The 19,846-nt window shown below is 39.7% G+C and overlaps 1 protein-coding gene across 2 annotated transcripts in view; it reads right to left on the bottom strand.

Annotated features, from left to right (window-relative positions):
• Positions 1-19,846, bottom strand: part of pth2ra (parathyroid hormone 2 receptor a) — an 87,304-nt gene that overhangs the window by 34,395 nt on the left and 33,063 nt on the right. For both annotated transcript variants that reach the window (XM_082508142.1, XM_082508141.1), the window contains exons 2-7: positions 19,219-19,324; positions 17,242-17,352; positions 16,444-16,568; positions 12,719-12,816; positions 6,536-6,719; positions 708-861 (exon numbers count right to left, since the gene is read on the bottom strand). In XM_082508142.1, the coding sequence (XP_082364268.1) occupies positions 708-861; positions 6,536-6,719; positions 12,719-12,816; positions 16,444-16,568; positions 17,242-17,352; positions 19,219-19,324 (778 nt within the window). The remainder of the gene's footprint in view (positions 1-707; positions 862-6,535; positions 6,720-12,718; positions 12,817-16,443; positions 16,569-17,241; positions 17,353-19,218; positions 19,325-19,846) is intronic.

Here is a 19,846-nt window from a genome sequence, read left to right as displayed (position 1 = left end):
CAGTAATGGTGCACATAGTTTTCACAGGACTGCATTTGATCACATTTGAACTTTCAACGCAGTTTGATGGAGGAGTCAATAAAAGGTCTATTATTATTTTATATTTTAGTATTTTATTACAGCTGATGTAATCCAACATTAGTGACTTAAAGTAACTACAAGTAAAGAAAACCAGAGGAGACGGAAAAGTAATGTGAATGCTCTTTGCTCTTTGCTTGTTCATGCGGCTTCAAAGAAACAAACGAAAAATCTGTTGTGGGGAAAAAACCCTTTCATCTACTTTTCTTAACAATGTGACACACTCCTTTGCAAGGACAGAACAAAAACTTGAACAAAAACACAAGACAAATCTGTTCTGTTTCAGATGAAACAACATAATTTTATTCCAAAAGTCTTTTTTGCTGCTTTTGATGTGATGAATTACACAACTGCCATCAAAACAACAATAAACTGCAGATATAAAACTGACTTCTGTTAATCACTCACTTAACTCTGCTCGAAAGGTTTGGAAATTCCCCTACACAGCAGACACAAACTATATTAATGAGTCTCTTCTCTGAAGCATGTTGGAAAACATTAAGCGCTGTTTTACATATGGTGTCATATTGTAGTTGCAATGAAGCCATAAACTTCAGAACTGATGCTTTCGTCACGTTTTGTCCTCCTTCATAACTGCGTTATGTGTAATGTAATCTTTTAGTGCTTACCCCATCCGATGAGTATCAAACCCCAGAGGTATTTGGAATCTGATCGGAAGGCCATGAAGATGAGACTGTGGAGGTAAAGGCCTTCTACCAGAATCCAGTAGTAATTGGTAGCCAGAAAGTAGATGAAGAGCAGCACAGTCACCTTGCAGCCAATCTGAAAGCATTAACAGTTTTATCAGATCCTATTTGAAACTAGTATTATGCAGCTTATTATGCTGTTATTTTGCATGTCTGTGTGTTGACACACGCGATGATCACAGTACTTCAAAGTATTCAAACACCACAGGTGATGATAAGAGAGGAAATGATCTCATTACAATCAGAAGCAGCTTGCTGTATAAATTTGCACAAAGATGTTATTAACTAGAACATAAACACAGAGTAAAGCAGCTTCTGCTAACTATGTCATTGTTTGTGTATGATTCCAAGATTAGTGACATGTACAGGCTATGCCCACTAAATTTTATACTGTAAAGGTTTCAGACGTAAACTGGATTGTTTTCTTTGTCATTTTTCATCTCTGAAAATCAAAATCGTATGATAGAAGTCTGCTAAACTCACTACTCAGTTGTTACAATAGAACTGACACTATATACAGTGGGGCAAAAAAGTATTTAGTCAGCCACCGATTGTGCAAGTTCCCCCACTTAAAATGATGACAGAGGTCAGTAATTTGCACCAGAGGTACACTTCAACTGTGAGAGACAGAATGTGAAAAAAAAAATCCATGAATCCACATGGTAGGATTTGTAAAGAATTTATTCGTAAATCAGGGTGGAAAATAAGTATTTGGTCAATAACAAAAATACAACTCAATACTTTGTAACATAACCTTTGTTGGCAATAACAGAGGTCAAACGTTTACTATAGGTCTTTACCAGGTTTGCACACACAGTAGCTGGTATTTTGGCCCATTCCTCCATGCAGATCTTCTCGAGAGCAGTGATGCTTTGGGGCTGTCGCCGAGCAACACGGACTTTCAACTCCCGCCACAGATTTTCTATGGGGTTGAGGTCTGGAGACTGGCTAGGCCACTCCAGGACTTTCAAATGCTTCTTACGGAGCCACTCCTTTGTTGCCCGGGCGGTGTGTTTTGGATCATTGTCATGTTGGAAGACCCAGCCTCGTTTCATCTTCAAAGTTCTCACTGATGGAAGGAGGTTTTGGCTCAAAATCTCACGATACATGGCCCCATTCATTCTGTCCTTAACACGGATCAGTCGTCCTGACCCCTTGGCAGAAAAACAGCCCCATAGCATGATGTTCCCACCCCCATGCTTCACAGTGGGTATGGTGTTCTTGGGATGCAACTCAGTATTCTTCTTCCTCCAAACACGACGAGTTGAGTTTATACCAAAAAGTTCTACTTTGGTTTCATCTGACCAAATGACATTCTCCCAATCCTCTGCTGTATCATCCATGTGCTCTCTGGCAAACTTCAGAGGGGCCTGGACATGCACTGGCTTCAGCAGCGGAACACGTCTGGCACTGCGGGATTTGATTCCCTGCCGTTGTAGTGTGTTACTGATGGTGACCTTTGTTACTTTGGTCCCAGCTCTCTGCAGGTCATTCACCAGGTCCCCCCGTGTGGTTCTGGGATCTTTGCTCACCGTTCTCATGATCATTTTGACCCCACGGGATGAGATCTTGCGTGGAGCCCCAGATCGAGGGAGATTATCAGTGGTCTTGTATGTCTTCCATTTTCTGATGATTGCTCCCACAGTTGATTTTTTCACACCAAGCTGCTTGCCTATTGTAGATTCACTCTTCCCAGTCTGGTGCAGGTCTACAATACTTTTCCTGGTGTCCTTCGAAAGCTCTTTGGTCTTGGCCATGGCGGAGTTTGGAGTCTGACTGTTTGAGGCTGTGGACAGGTGTCTTTTATACAGATGATGAGTTCAAACAGGTGCCATTCATACAGGTAACGAGTGGGGGACAGAAAAGCTTCTTACAGAAGACGTTACAGGTCTGTGAGAGCCAGAGATTTTCCTTGTTTGAGGTGACCAAATACTTATTTTCCACCCTAATTTACGAATAAATTCTTTACAAATCCTACCATGTGGATTCATGGATTTTTTTTTTTCACATTCTGTCTCTCACAGTTGAAGTGTACCTCTGGTGCAAATTACTGACCTCTGTCATCATTTTAGGTGGGGGAACTTGCACAATCGGTGGCTGACTAAATACTTTTTTGCCCCACTGTAGATTAAAGTAGTGGGACTGAAAGCACCGGGATTTAAAGATTAAGAAATGTGGCCACAAACTTTTTATTACAGGGCTATTTAAATGCAAAAAGTTTAACTTACAAGGTTTTTCAAGTTAACGAAAGTGTGGGGGGAAATAGATTAACCACATCTCAAAAAAAGACACAAAAAAAACCAAAATAACTCGTATTATTGTATTCTAGACACCCAGTTTAACTCTAAGTATTAAAACATTTTTAAACTGTGGAAAATCGATATCAAAGTGTGCAAACCCAGTCCTAAAACTGTAAAAAATAGTTTCCTTAAAAACAAATCTTTAAAATTAATACAACACATATAATAACCCTGGTAATTTGTGCAAATTAAATCTCCAAAAGTTGATTCTGTTCATCTGGATGTTTTCAGTGGGAGAAACGTTTCGTCACTCATCCAGGTGACTTCCTCAGTCTCAGCTGACTGCAGGTTTCAATCTTATAAACAGGACATTTGCATAATGACTGAAACCAGCACCACTGAATGAACAATGGGCTGGGAGGTCAGTTCTTTCATCATTAATATGCAAATTCTCCTGGCCATTGATCAAAGCCCACTGATCAATGGCCATGAGTACCAATCACATTAGACTTTCATACTCAGTCCTGCTACAGTCCAGCCTGTGCATTCACTCGGGGACCAAACAACTCCTAAGTGTGCCACATATATGATTTGTTTACCTCCACTGTGTGGAGAATAGTTTGACACTAGAAGTCTGCTCTCACATTCAGTGGGGAAACCTTCTCACAGGGAAGAGTCACACACTGAATTAATGTTTAAAGGAAAAAGCAGTGAGACTTCTCCTGCAATGCAGTCATTGCAGGAGAAGTCTCACTTAAAACGTTACTGCCTCTTATTTTCAGTCTGGGATGTGAAAATAGGACATTTTCTGTGGAAGTGTCCTGCCAAAGGTGAGAATGTGTTTCCACCCATTTCCATATATATACACAATCTTGCAGAACTCATGCAAGTAGATGCTTTATTATACATCACAGGCAGTATGTGATGGTATAGGTTGTGGCTCCGACTGTCTCAGACTCAAAGGCTGAGTCATTCAAGTATTCAAGTGATTATCTCAGTTTCCTGGAGCAAATATGCTCCAGCTACAGGTAAGTGGACTCTAAACGAAAGGTTTCACCTTCAAACATGTTGCTCATCAATGAATATTCATTGTATTTCCTTCTGGAACTTTACGTTTTCTTACCAGATCACCTTATTTAATCATTTAAATTAACAATAACTGATAATTTATGGGACAGGGGTGGGATTAAATAAGTGTATACTTCTTCCCACTCCCTTTCAACATGTAAATTAATCAGAATGTTTTTTTGTATGTAATTTGTATAGTATATTTTTTTTTCTCTCATTTCTTTTCTAAATGTACTTGTATATTGTTCACATGTTGAAATAAATTACCAATCAATCAAAAAAAAAAAAAACAAGCTTATGAGGGTGGAATTGCTCCTCTGAATAATATGAATACATTTAAATAACTAAATCAGCTGGTACAGTAAGTGCAAACCAAATAATTAATACTAACAATGCTGCTTACAAGACTCTAAGCTTTAAACAGGAAAAACAAGCTCTGCTCTTGTTTGCTACAGCAAGACAAATGAAATTTAAATACCAAATACAAGGGGTCTGTAGCTGGGATAATAATGTAGTCTAAAACTGGTGACTTACACAAATTAAATACACACAAATGGAAGAAAACCCAGAATAAACAAACAAATCTAAAGTGAATGCCATTTCTCGTTGCTTACGTGTTCATGTGGCTTCAAAGAAAGGAAGAAAAAAAATCGGGACAAAAACCTTTCATCTGCTCACTTTAACAATGTCTCATCCTTCTTTTCAAGGACAGAAAAACCTGTAACACAGCCAGCAGTTCTGTTTCATGTCATCATGTTATCGGTACACATAAACACCCAAGTCACCTGTTATTAACATCATAATTAGGACTAATAGAGCTGTTTACAACATTCAAATTAACCTACGAGGGATCAACCAAAAAAAATAAATGGATAAATAAATAGAATTGTTAACCCATCCTCTGAACGTCACACAGGTTGAATGCATCTGCAGTACCGTCAAACCATTAGAAGTTTTGGCGTCACTGTCTACGTCAAGCTGCTCGGGGTTATAACTGAATCAGACTCCATTTTATTAGACATTTCTCTCTGTTTTTGTTTCATAGAAAATTCTCTAAAAACATCCCATCGTTGTGTTCACTGTGTACTGTTCCGCTTCTTCATATTCAGATCCACATCTCCTGCGACATTCAGTTCATGATTATTTTGTGGGGATTTTTCATTAACGTTTTTGTTGTTATGGTGTCCACCTGTGCTCTGTGGTGCTCTCTGTCGTGTTTTATTTTGAAAGTGTCTTGTTCTGCTTCCTTTGTCTGGTTGGTTCAGTCTCAAACATCAACCCAGTGATCAAAAAAAACACAAAACCCTTGCTGACTTCAGTGACATCACCTGATTGGTCAGCAGCAGAGCTTTGACGTCAACATGTTTAAAGACTTCCTGTCTGATGTTAAGGACCTCACTTTGAATCGTGGGACTTTTGCTCAATGTTTTGGGTTTTTTGGTCTCGAGTTCTGTTTGTTTCTTTGTTTCATCTTTGTGTTTTTCTTCTTAGTTTGTTCTTATTTTATTCTCAGTTGTGATTCGGGGGGGGGTTAGCTTAATCTTGTCTTGGGTCTAAATCCTGGCTGCTGCACAGCCGTGACATTGACATTGTCAAATAACCTGTTACTCATTTTTTTAATTCTTCTGATTTTATTTAAAGTTTGGGGTGGTTGCTTTGCCCAAAGATTTTCTGTTCTTAACTTTTTTTTCTGTACTGGATTTCTTCTGAGGCAACCCATGTTTAATGTCCCAGCACTGTATTGTGTGAGTAATTCCCTCAGGCCACTCTGCAGACGTTTGGACTTGGAGAAAGTTTGAACGAAGGCTCAAAATATCCACCAAAGGGTCCTCGCGCACTTGACAAATTGACCGTGGGACACCCCTAAGCCCTCACAGACTTAGCTGGATGATGCTTCAAGTGTGTGAGGGTGGACACTGAGATTAGGTCTGATCCTCATCAGCCAATCAGCCCTGTGTGCATATTTATTCATGTGTTGCCGTCTGTTTTTGTTAGCTTGTTTGTTTACGAGCGCTTCAGCAGTTCTCACTGCTTTCCTTCCTTTGGCACGCTTTCTGATGTTTGAGTTTGTCATTTCTCTTGGATTCATTTTACCCTACTGTGCTTTTTTTGAGGATTTTTATAATTCAATCAATACTGTTTTTTTATTTGCATCTGAAAAATCAGGTTCAATTCAAAAAATAAATGCTGCAAATTCATCCTGTGAAATTATATGGTTGGTGTGAACGGCTGCATTAAGATCTGAAGTATATTAATGTGCAAAATATTTGCATGAATTTTATATGTCCAGTGAGTAAAATCTATTATTCTTAGAAATACACAGAAACAAAATCTGGCTTTGTTGTGTAATGACACCTGATGATCCTGATTAAAGTCACTCATTCCAACAAACACTGTACCACATCTCTAATTTGGATCTTATTTAATGTGCATGGTACTTACATACTGCGACTTGTCCAGTGATGCTATGCTAACAGTTTTTAAGCTGTCGAGCAGAGCAGAGTCCAAGTCCTGCAATCCCGCCCTGGAATACACAACTTTGTCCTTCACGAAGATGCTGACTGCTCGTAGCATGAAGGAAACAAAGAGGTGCATGTGGATGTAGTTTCTGGTGCAGTGAAGACGCCTGCCACACAAGCAAAGACAAAGTTATAAAAACTGCAAAGCATTTCTCATAAATGATGAAATGAGTCCAAGGCTACCCTTGTGGCACTGTTGAGCAGAAATGCAAAAAAGTATAAAAACATGATCTCATGACCACAAACACCAGTAAAGCCGGAGAGTTTAAACGATCTTCTTCCCTCCTGTGTCATCTCTGTAATGTCAGCTATAGGAGTTGAATGTGTATATGTGTGTTCCATTTAACAGAAAATAATCCACCAGTTTTATGCAACATTCAGCCTCAACAGGAAGAGGAGCTGGTGAATAGTAGATAAACAGAGCTGACAGAGGGGACGAATCCTCAGCGATCCTGTCTATTTCTGTCAGAGGAGTGAAACTGTCGATGCAGCACATGCCTGCCCTGTAAATCATCGACGTACAGAGCACCGTGACACACAGGTGTACTGAGTTTTTCCACCGTATGGCCGGTAAAGAAACTGTCAAGGATTTTCAAACTGTCTCATTGTAAGCACGGGTCTCTGGCTATATAACTGTGCAAGGATAAGAGCACGCCTCTGTTAAAGCCAGCGCAGCACTTCTATATCTCTGTTCTGTTTTGCTGCAGTAAACACAGAGAGCATTAAAAACTGTAAAGCCTTGCAAACAAATATTCACTATTTAAGTATTAGTGTTGCTGTCACTGCTCCTGTTGTTCCTGCATATAATTACCATGAGCAGTACAGGAACATGAGGCAGAGAGGGGGGGGGGGAACAAATCCTTGCAAACTCCTGTTAAACGAGTGGCCAAGTCATTGTCTTCAGGGTTGAAGATGATGCAACTGTTTGGTGTATTTTACTCAACAGTTGGGGTTTGTTCAAACGTGTGACTGAAGCTCAGCTTATGTGTTTTATTCTTCCTTAATTGGATTTTAAGAAGTGGTAAACTGTGGTAGAGAACACCGAGGCAGCTGCGCTCCGACGGACCTTTCAAACATGTGTAGTGTTTATATTTCATGCCTTCACAGTATGATGAATTCATAATGTCTCCACCTAATTTTCAACTGCAAATGTATAAAGTAAGTTTAAATAACCAGATGTTTTTTCCATAATTTATTTTCAAGACAGCAGGGAGGAGGTTGTTGTTGTTGTTGTTGTTGTGTTTGTGTTTTGTTTTGTTGTTTGTTTGTTTGTTTGTTTTGGGGGGGGGGGGGGATTAAGACACTTTTTGATGACCATTATCTTGTCCTGTTTTACCCAAATATGACAACACAACAGCCATACAAACATTATTTATTATTTATTTTAATGAAAGTGTAAATGACAATTTATATAACCATGTTTAACCCTTACATCAGTTAAACACTGTCCTCACTCCTATATACTGCCATCTATAATTGGCAGTATTATTTCATCATCATCACTCAGACCACAAAACGTTAAAAATAATGACTGCAGACTCGTCTCTGCATTCAAACTGCTGTCAAACATCAAAACTGACTTGAAGTTTCTGATACTTCAAAACAATTAATCCCTGTGTGTTTTTGTTTTTTCCTACTCTGGAAAACACTGCACTGCTCAGCACAGCTGACTGTGGCTTGCATAGGGTTAATGTACTGCAGCTCTTTAAAGGGCGCTTTACATTTTCTAACACACATTGTGTACATTATCACTAGAGACAAAAACTGAGGCAGACAGCAGCGGGAGCTTTGAGGGCTGATAAAGAATCAGAATCAGAGATTTGTCGGCACTTTAAGAAGTCAGAAACACTGGATTTAAGGCCTGTATTTGTCAAACGGAGCCTTGATGGCTCTTTGAAATTTCAGCTGCAAATGATCCAGAAAATGTGCTCTGTTTGAAGTTTCCCTTTTTAAACATGCATCTCTGATCACCTCGGGCACTTTAGCATCTGAAGAGTAAGAGGATGTTTACTCAACTTTCAGCTTCCATCTCTCGCAATCAAATCCAGCAACCCAGTCAAAACTTGGTGTTAAAATCAGGAGGAAGTTTACCTACACACAGGATACCCATCAGTGGTGGCACAGAGCTCATTGTTCTGGATTATTTTTATGCAGAAGGCAGGAGAGGTGCTTCTAAATGGGAACGTGTAACACTGGTGTTGCATAAATGACCAGTTCTTACACTCAGGTTTTAAATCTTAAGAAATGCCGTCTTCAGTTACCGGTAAGTGGGTTTTTGTGTGATATATAATTTCAGGTGGGCAGGGATTTCGAAAAGGTTTTTGAAGTGTTGATGGGATTATTACACCTACCGTAACACGCCATAATAAATCTGGAGAGCCCTGCCAGTGGAACTGCAAAATCAAAGGCAGTTTGAAATGATCGCCTCCTGTTTACTTGCATCTCTCTCAGGTCCATGTGAAACGAGGTTTTCATCTACATCAAAGCTTTTATTTTCATAATTTAAAATATTTCTTTACACTTGTTTGAATCCTCTTATGTAAGGAAGCAAGCTGTTACAGTAAGTCACATAATTTGCAGAGTCTTTTTCAGATGAATGTGGTTGGCTGCTCCGTCTCCAGTTACCGGATCATTAGAGGTATCTTCCTGTTGCTTGGATATAACCTGCCTTCAAAAATACTAAAAATAACTGAGCCCATGATTCTGCAGTTTCCTTTTCAAGGTTACTTAAAATAACATCATTCAGAAGCTGTTATTCGTTAGAACTAATCAATTTAAATCGAACCAGTTAAGAAATTAATTTACCCTAATAAGTGATGGACATTGATAACTTTGATGAAGATCAGATTCTGTATCCATTCCTTTACTGGTTTCCACAGATGTTCAGCAAACCACTTTTATTCCCAGAGTGCAGAAGCACAGCAGGAAAAAGTCCTTCATGTGGTCCAGGTGAAAAGCTCCACTGGCACCACTTTCAACATTAATAGTGTGAATACCGTGACTGAGATCCTGTTTCTCTGTAAACTTTAATCTTCTACTTTATTCTAGTTGCTCCGTTTCTTTGCCGCTTAACTACTCCCTCAGTTTTCATTCGATTTTCACCATTCAAATTTTAAGCTCTTCTGCTCATTCTGCTAATGCCAGCTATATCTTTTGGTGCTGATAACTTTTATACTTTTTGAAATATTAAGCTTTCTATGTCATTTTTGACTCATTTGAATGAATGGGACCACATTAGCAGTGTGATCACCAGGTTAGCTTGCCGGGCTGAGCTGTGTTTTAGCTCAGTGAGATGAGCAGCCATTTTCAGAGCAGGAGGGTTCGAATCCCGCAACATTTTTTTCAGTAAACACTTTAACTTTTTTAACACTTTTCAGAACAAATTTCAGCTTCTACACCCTTTTCAGCAGAAATTTTAGCTTTTTCACCTCTTTTCAGCACAAATTCCAGGTTGTTCAGCGGTTTTCTTCACCTATTTTCAGCAGAAACTTCAAGTTCCGCTCTTTTCAATTTCAATTCAATTTCAGCCTCTTCTGCTCTTTCAGCAGAATTTCAGCCTTTTTGCCTGTTTTGAGTATACAGTTCTGCTTCTTCACCTCTTTTCAGCACGATTCAGCTTCTTCGGGACCCTGCACATTTTTTCTCTCACCATATCTGTCTTTGGGACAAGAACTAGTTTGGCTCAGTGAGATGAGCAGCTGCCGTGAGACCTGGTGGTGCAGGTTCAAATCCTACCTGTGGCTGTTGTCACACGTCTTCTCTGCTTGCACTCAGTGTGCTTTATTGATATTGTTCAGTGTACCCTTTCAAATACAACGGTTTTCAGCAAAGACTTCAGTTTCTACAAAGTATTTTCAGCAGATAGTTCTCCTTCTGCTGTTTTCAGATTCCACTACAAGGCATTCACACTGCATTTTCGCAGGAAATGCAACTTTTTCTAGATTAATTTCTTAATTTAAAAAAAGAAGAAGCTTGGAAACATATCCAAATAAAAACTACTACAAAACCACTATTTACAATTTCTTTTGGATGACATCTTTCTTATGTATTTGTGTTTTATCTACAAGGCCGTTTATTTTTCTTTATTTGGATCACAAATGTAAAAACCTGTAGCAGTCATGGATAAATGCCGGGGTTCTGGTCAGAGTCAGTCTGACACATATTTTGTTAAAGCTAGCCATCGGTCCGATCTCTTTTTCAAGAAGAAGGCACAAGTCGATGTTTACAGTGTATTTACAACTTCAACAGTACACCGTATCAACAGAGAGATTGCCCCTTTCACACTCAGTCCCACCAAAATCTAATTCTCAGTCTTTCCAGCCAGGCTGTTTGCAACAGTTGGCATGGTATTGACTGCTTACCAGGATCCAAGCTCTGTGCAGATGGCGATGCAGGGAATGACGAACTGGAGGGGAAGTGTGCACGACTTTGTTTTGAATTCTTGGATCTGGTAATTAGGGATGTGTTTGCATGACACTACACAGGATGTGACTTGTATGCTAACCTTATAGCCAGATAAGAATGGCTCCCTGTGTCCTTGTGTATATTGTTTAGTATGTTCTCATATTTCTGGTATTTTCTGATTGATTTCTTAATGTTCTTAGTTTGTTTATGATTGTCCAGTTTTTTATTCCTGGTTTATAATAAGTGTCAGTTCCTATTTTGAGTTTTTCTTGCACCGTTCCTGTTGAGGAACACAGGATGTCTTTGTGAGTTTCATTTACCTTTGCAAAGGGGTCAAACAACATGCCAGTAGCCTGCATTTTGACCAAGAGGGGCTGCAAGCCTAGAATATTTATACAGACAAGCTATCTTTCTGCCATGGTCCGAGCGCTGTGTAATAAAAGATAACTCGTAGATCAACACGTGGTATTTCTGAAAGATTACATGGAGACAGAATATGACAGCATGTCAGAGCCTTTCATTCGGCACGGTCAGCTTGACCCGGAGAAGCAGGGGTCTTAAATTTTCCATTATGTTCCTTCAATCTTTCGTTCTTTGTCGTTTGTCCCTCTCATTTCCCAACGCTTATACATTTGCCCTCTCTGTTCGCCCGTGCCTCTTAATGTTTCAGTATCTGTGTCTAGTAGTTTTCTATTTCCTCTTTTATTTTCCAGCCTGATTTCCCTTCATGGCATTGATTAGTTTTACTTCCACTTTGTGTTTATCATGATTGAGCTCGCCTGTGTAATCCCCCTCACCTGTTCCTTGTGTGTATTTATAGTATTTGTCTTCTTGCAGCCTCCCTGCATGTTTCCCTCTCTGCTCTTCTTGGCTTTAGTTACTTTGCATTTTGGACTCTGTTCTCTTTTGGATTTGTTATTTTTGGGCTTTGATGAGACACGGCTCACATTTTTGTTCTGTCCATTCTGCCTCTGAAAGCTGCGTTCTGGGTACTCATATCTACGCTCCAATACGACAGGACAAAGTAAAAAATTTACATCAACTGTCGAAACTTTCAAAAATGTGGCTGTGGTTCTAAAATAATTGCTAAGGGAAAATCTTGGCTCCTGAAGGTCAGTTTTGCTACATCTACTGCTGCACTGCCGCTGAACGTCAACACTGCACATAAAATGATCTCTACTTGTCTCATGTGGACATACAGATGAGTCATTATTTATTCTGCTAATCTCTAACATGTCCAGTAGAGTGGATGTGTTTTAGTTTAGATCTGTAATGAGCACATCTTACATTTCCATATGCAGATGTGTGAGACGGCAGCGTCCCCATCACCACACTCTAAATTAGACTAATTAGCATTCTGCCATTTGAAGTATACTCAACTCTGCATCCTCTAGATGTGGTTCGAAACGGTACATGAGGCAACAGGACACAAATATTCCAGCTGACAAGGGAGCTGACAGAGGCATCACAAGAATATAAATATCCCGGCTGCTGGGGAATTTTCATAACCTATAAAGTTCAAGTCAGTAAGGCATTAAATGTTGCTGTTATTTTTAAGTTCCTGCCACTGCTGATTTTCAGAATCCAAAGCAGGATGTACAGCAGGAGTCCGGCTCCCACTGATGTGTTTTCTATCTGCAGAAGCTCAGATTTGACAAACTGCAGTTTATGATTTAAGCAAAAACAAAAACTGCTCTCTTACCGGAAGTATCCAATGATCATGATGGCCACTAGCAGAGAGCTGAAGGACACGGCATAGCCAATGGTATACATGACGTACAGCCGCTCAAAGAAGTCTTGCTGTGACAAGAAAGAGAGACATTTCCTATTTAGTCAACTTCTGAACAAGACTGGTACAATTTACACAATCATGACTCACAATGGTATGGTGGAAAAAACGGGGCTGCAATGAGAACATGGAAGCCCAGCACGAATGGAGTTTAATTAAAACAGAAAAATGAGTCAGCATTACATCCCTAATCTTTGATAGAGTAGAAATTACTTCAGGAGTTTTAGCAGCAAATCCATTCCCTGGAAATCTAAGATAATGTAATCTCTACGAGGAGTGGTTAGGCTCAAAGCAGCCAGAAGATCCAGCTGATACCAAAAACAAAAGATGGCTATAAGTCTCTCTTCCTGGTAATGTTTTATTTTCAGAGCAGATGACATCCCCAGGGTAGTGTGGTTGCTTAGATGAATAGGTTGAATATGAAAAGCTGTGTGGAGTGAAATTAAAAGGCTAATTTTATAAGAGAATTATTAATTTTCTTGACAAGATTTTAATTCTTTGTAAAGAAAAATGATGATGGAGGGAAATTAAGGCTGAGCTGATCCATCATTTATAAAGCGACAGACCTGGAAGTCTTTTTGTTAAACACGCCTCAAACTAAATTTGAGATATTAAGCACATGTTAGGCTTATCGTTAAAAAGCTGTACCAGTCGCTCAAAGTCAGTTGTGATTTCACAAAAGCTGCAATCGAGCCAAGTTGGATGAAGGACTCAGAAGAATCAAATCTACAAGCCTCTATCTAAAGCAAGTTTGTGGAGAGCTTTTAGCAGGTTGGAGAGGCAAACTTTTTTTATTTATAAAGTTACTATTTTTTTATTGTTTTCATGGAAACAGCCCAACTTTCTATAATTCAACACTGAATGGAAGCTTGTTATCTGTTATCACTCGGCTGCAATTTGTCACTCCTCCAAACTCAAGTGTCTCAGTAAAGCAAAGTCTCTGCAGCAGCACGTCGACTACTTTTTGTTTCCTACTACAGTACACCCACTCCTGACATGAGGCATCCAAAGCTGGCAATTAGCCGGTGAACACAGCAGCAGTTAGCAGCTAAAAAGTCAAATATTTCCCCCTGGAGCTGTTAGAGACGCACACAAAAGACCTAAGAAAACACATGGTAACGAGTCCAAATACTAATGATGCTCCATTTATCTGTCTGCTGTGTGAATATGTGTGTGAATACACTTACAAATGCTGCTTTAAAAGGTGACGTGAAGGCATATTAATGTCACTAATGTAGTGTCAGGTTGGATAATCCATTTATTATTCATCTCTGTCTCTCTTCCACAGCATGTTTTTATTCAGTCTTCCTTCTCTCACCCCACCCAGTCGCAGCAGATGGCCCCGCCCCTCCCTGAGCCTGGTTCTGTTGGAGGTTTCTTCCTGTTAAAAGGGAGTTTTTCCTTCCCACTGTCGCCAAAGTGCTTATTCATAGGGGGTCATATGATTGTTGGGTTTGTCTCTGTATGTATTATTGTAGGGTCTGCCTTACAATATAAAGTGCCTTGAGGCGACTGTTGCTGTGATTTCGCGCTGTATAAATAAAATTGAATTGATTAACATCTTATATGTGTAGCAGGCAAAACAAGAAAAGGGGAAAAGTAACTGAAAGTAACTTTTAGATGAAATATGAGAATTTAAATGGCTGTAAACAGACGGATGGCGAGATGAAAATTTCTCCAATTATTGAGATTTTGTATCCTTTTCTGCCTTCAAATGGCTAAAATATCAAAATCTGCAGTTAAAATTGATATTTTCATAATGAATCATACCAAACAGCACACTAATCACTATGGCGGATGCTAGGCTTTATTGATTAATATGTTTGAGCTTCAAGAGATGCAGACTGTCTGAATGATTACATGTTTTTAAATTTTATTTATTTTTTGGTTGCTTGGAGCACAGTGTCCTCATTTGTCCTGAAATAATTCTGCTATATGATTAGTCACCAGCTTCTGAGAACACTTTGTTTGGTTTCCTTATCAAATGTCTGCTTTGTATTTTATTGGGGGGGCATATCTGGGCGGACGGTACCGTAGAGGATGTAAGAAATGCTTTTTGGAGCTGATTACTGAGTAGAAAATAAGACTGTCATAATCCTGCTGTACAAAAGTTAGCAGTATTTCAGATTTCCTTTAATCATTTTTCTTCTACAACCTGAGAAGGAACACATAATGAACAGCTAACAACTCATAAATATGCAGCCTTTGATGAGAGCCTGAAAGCTGTGTTAAAGGATAACAAGTAAAAAGGGTGAGAACGTGAGCTTCGGAGGATGAGGAGCTGTTTGGTTGTTAGACACTCGAGGTAAGAATATGAAGCTCTGCACCACAAAACAGATGTTTGTGTAAGATGGAGCAGACGGGGCAGCAGATGTTTCAGAGAACATCCAGGCTTATTCACAGAGGTCTGCTCTATGTATGTTTATTGACCTGTGTGCAACACTGCGCGAGGCTTGATTCACCCCTCGTTTATTTACATTCAGATGGGAAAATGGAAGATATGGCAGCAATTTATCGAAACATGGAAACAGTATGTGAGGTGAAAGCACAGTTTGTACATTTTGAAAGAGCTTAAAAGTCAAAGAAATTGTATGGCTGCTTTTTTCTTCAGCACAGCCTGAATGCTGAAATCAGATGCTTTCCAGATAGGATTACACTGTAGATCTAAATCTAATGGTACTTTTCTGCGTTCATATTTTCAGTCGTTTTAACAAGCTCTCCAGCAACACTGGCTGAAATCCAGCTCCAACCCATCACAGAGTGTTTTACAGACAAGTGTAGATACTCGGTGTACCTCCCCAGACCTCCTACAGACAAACCGATGAAGATCTGAACCAAATATTTTCAAATTTAGATTCATCACTCCACCCTGCCACTGACTTCCAGCCCAGTTGTCTCTTGTCTAAAGCACACATCAGGCGTTCCTCCCGCTTCCCTTCTCTAAAAATGACTTCTTGACAGCCACCCTTCCATTTCTGATGAGGCTTCGGTGAACAGCGGGTGGATCAGCTGAAGGTTCAGGTGCATCTCTCAGCTCCTGCGTCGGGTCTGTGTGGCTCTCAGACACTGTTCATCTGCAGTGGATCGTCTTTAGGCCTGTCACTTCTTTTGTTCTCCACTTGTCTAGTGTCATTAAAATTTTTAAGAGGCAACAATGCCAAGTTTTCAGCTTATAGCAGCGTGTTGGTGTAAAAATACTATTTCATGCCTGTCAAACTGTGTTATCTTTGGCATTTTTCATGGTTTCAGCTGAAGAAACAGGAAGAAATGTGTCTTTGCAACAGGCTGCTTGTAATAAAGTGTCAAAAGATACAATTTAAATTTGGTTCTTTGTTGTCTCTTGTCTGTTTTAGACACATCTAGTTGCTTCATCTCTTGATTTAGGACCTTTTTTGTTTTGTTTGAATGATTCAAAGCCAGTGTTGAGTTCCTTAATAATAGGGAAAAGGGTGGTGCAGTGGTGTGATCGTGCAGTATGCACCCGGGAAAGGTCGTCAGGCTTAAGTTAAGGGAAAGTCTGGCTGCTTGGAAGCAAAATGTACAGAATGAGGGGTAGCTGGAGACTTTTACTGTATACTCACAATGGAAAACATTTCACACATACAGCTGCAACTTTAATATTTTATAGCGATACTTACTCTCCCATCTTCGTCACTGAAGGGCTGGAGAAAGCGTAAACACTCTGAGTAATTGGTCCATGTTTTGTTCCACTGCTCCACAAAGACCCAGGAACCGTTGATGTCACACTTCCTGTAAGCATGTCCTACAAAATGCCCATTTTAAAAATAAAAAATAATTTCACTCAAACAAAAACACCTTTAAAAAGGTTTAAGTAACTAATGCATAAATGGCCCAAACACATCTATTCTTAAACAGGTGATCTGAAATTATTAATCACAATGAATAATAAAAACTACACCTTACTTCTGTGTCGTGTATAAAAGGGGAAAAAAAACATTTTTAATGCCTTTAAAAACCTTTTTACCTTCAATTCATTGTGACTTTCACATCAGGGAAAGAACGGATGTAAATCAAACTATTAATGACTGAATTTAAAACATTAATGTTGACGCTCGATGTGATGGACAGAGTTCGATCCACTTTAATTCTTTAATTTTTTTTCTTTGTGGCCTGAATATGAAGCTGAAATTATTCAAGAATCCTGCTGTAAGGACCAAAAAGTTTCACTAATTATCCACCAAATATGATGTTCCACTTTTCTGTGAAGAACACATCAGAGCAAAATTTCTCAAAAAGCAAACTTTCATCTTGTCCAAGACCTTCAAAATCCTCAAAACTCTTTTTCGGATTGTACGCGCTACCTGAGAATATAACGAGTCATGCTGAAAATGCTTGTATTAGATGTTCGCTGAACAGTTTGAGTTTTTCTTTGCATGTTAAGCTCTAATTCGGTGCTGGAAAAGAAAAGTGTTAACCTTGGTGATTGAAGTCATAGATGTACGATGGGCAGGGGACCTTGGTGATGAGCCCGGGGGAGCCGTGGGGCCAACAAATCAGACCGTCCCAGTCTGGAGGGCACACCTCATCTGCAGTGAGAAGATGAAGAAGTCAACACGTCGCCGATATGATACCCTCTGTTTTTCCTATGTGTGCTAGTTTGTTTTACATGCCAAGAATATGGACTTCTATCATATATATCCATTCACATTGTGATGCGAATAGGCTTGTACGCTCACAGGCCACTTTGTTAGGTGCACCTGTTCAACTGCTCATTAATGTCAGCTCGGCACATCATTTAGCCATGTAGACATGGTCACAACAACCTGCTGTTCAAAGTGAACATGAAAGTAGCAAAGAAAGGGGATTTAAGTGACTTTGAATGTGGCATGATTGTTGGTTCAAGAGAGGCTGGTTGGAGTATTTCAGAAACTGTAAATCCTTGAGATGCTTTTCTCAGAAAATGCCAGCAGATCAACAAAGGTCTGTCATCCAGTGAGCGGCAGTTCCTTTGCACAAATGTCTCGCAGATGTCAGGAGAATGGCCAAACTGCTTTAAGCTGACAGGAAGGCAACAGGAACTCAAATAGCCCCTATTCACACCTGAGGTATGCAGAAAAGCGTCTCTGAATATAATACACCGAACCTTGAAGCAGAAAACCACACCGGGCCGCTCCTGACAGCTAAGAACAGGAAACGGGTTATAATTTGGTGTCGCCACAACAAGACAATAAAAGATTGGAAAACTGTCTCGATTTCTGCTGCGATATTCAGATTCAGAATTTAATTTAAAAACAAACAAGTGTGGCTCCATCCCAGGTCACCGGCTCAGGCTGGTGGTGAAACGATGTGGCGAATGTTTATTTGGACCCACTGTTTGAATCCCACAGCCTACCTGAGCGTTGTTGCTGAGCAGGTCCGTCCATTTACATCCACAGCGTTTCCATCACCTGATGGCTGGGTAACGCTCCGTGTCACAAAGATGAAATCATCTCAAACTGGTTTATGAAACATGAAAATTAGCTCTCCCCAGTTGGTCTCAGAGCTTTTATTATTGATCTCCTTTTTAGTTTTCAGAGCAGAGATTACTGCTGTGCCTTTAATCTCCTAAAACCCGAATTCTTTCATGGTGTGCACTTTTAATTTCTCTTTGTTATTTGGGCTGATTGGGACCTGATGAATGTTTTTACCTGATTTTTGTTTGAGAAAAATGAGATCCACATATGAGGACATTTGTTTTAAATTTCAATAGAACAGTGGCAGTATAATGTCCTCATAAGTGGATATCAGGCCATTGTAGAGCAAAATTTTGTATTTTGGTCTAGACAACCTAAAATGTGATGTCCACATATGTGGATGCCAGGTCCTAGGAGGTTAAAACAGCAGTTTTAAAGGCCCGACTCTTTGTGGTGTCGGGCCTTTGCGGTGGTGACGACTTGGACACTCCAGAATGAGTTTCCTCATTGCCCTAAGCTTTTTGTTATGAATTCAGAATTTTAATCCACACCTCAAAGGGTTGATGATTTCAGCTTCCACTGACTGCTTCCCCTGTTACCCAACCGGGTTACAGAAGCCAGAGGGTGTGCTTTAAATCCTGGGTTTAGGTTGTAAGAATCACTTTTAGATACTCGTCAATTTTTTGCTTGCAAAAGTGGAAGCTCCATATACAAATACGACTCCCTCCTTTCTGCTCTCTGAGCACTGAGCATCCTTAATTGAGATAAGGAGTGCAGAAGAGTTTGTGGTCACATCAAATATTGATTTCCTTTTGTTTTAATTTTCCCTGTTTACTGACAGTTGGGAAAAGATGTTTAATCAAAAGTATTGATTCCATTATTTTTGGAATCGTCCTAATTTTTCCCCCATCATACAATTTAAAGTGTTGATGTTTCAGCTAAGCTCAAATGAGTTGAGTGTTGTTTTGCAGTGACTGTATCTGCGTGTATGGTTTGTACCTGTGGTTCCTGGTTCAGTGTTGGAGAGATTCTGGTAGCACTGCATTTTGATTTCATACAGGATGTACATCTGCTCCTGTGCAGAGAGCGGCCCATCAAACCCCATCTGTGGAGCACAGCAAACACGATCAGATCTTTGACCCTGTGCATACATGACTGTAAGTCACCATTTCCTGAAATTTCAACAACACTGGGAACATCTTCCTGCGTGCTGTGGGCCAGACCTGCTCTGCCCCAGGTCTTTGATTTTAATCTTGAACTGAGCATATATAAAAAATTATGTGAATTTTAAAATTAGAAACTCTTTGATGCATGTAAAGCGACTTCTTTATAGGTATTGTACAGGGTGGGCCATTTATATGGATACACCGTAATAACATGGGAATGGTTGGTGATATTAAAGTCCTGTTTGTGGCACATTAGTATATGTGAGGGGGCAAACTCCTCCAGATGGGTGGTGACCATGGTGGCCATTTAGAAGTCGGCCATCTTGGATACAACTTTTGTTTTTTCAATAGGAAGAGGGCCATGTGACACATCAAACTTATTGGTAATGTCACAAGAAAAACAATGGTGTGCTTGGTTTCAGCATAACTTTATTCTTTCATGAGTTATTTATAAGTTTCTC

This window comes from Aulonocara stuartgranti, assembly GCF_965226115.1.
Source record: "Aulonocara stuartgranti genome assembly, chromosome: 16".
In the NCBI taxonomy this organism is placed as follows: domain Eukaryota; kingdom Metazoa; phylum Chordata; class Actinopteri; order Cichliformes; family Cichlidae; genus Aulonocara; species Aulonocara stuartgranti.
Note: the sequence above shows the minus strand (reverse complement) of the source record. Positions and strands in the feature narration are given on the sequence as shown.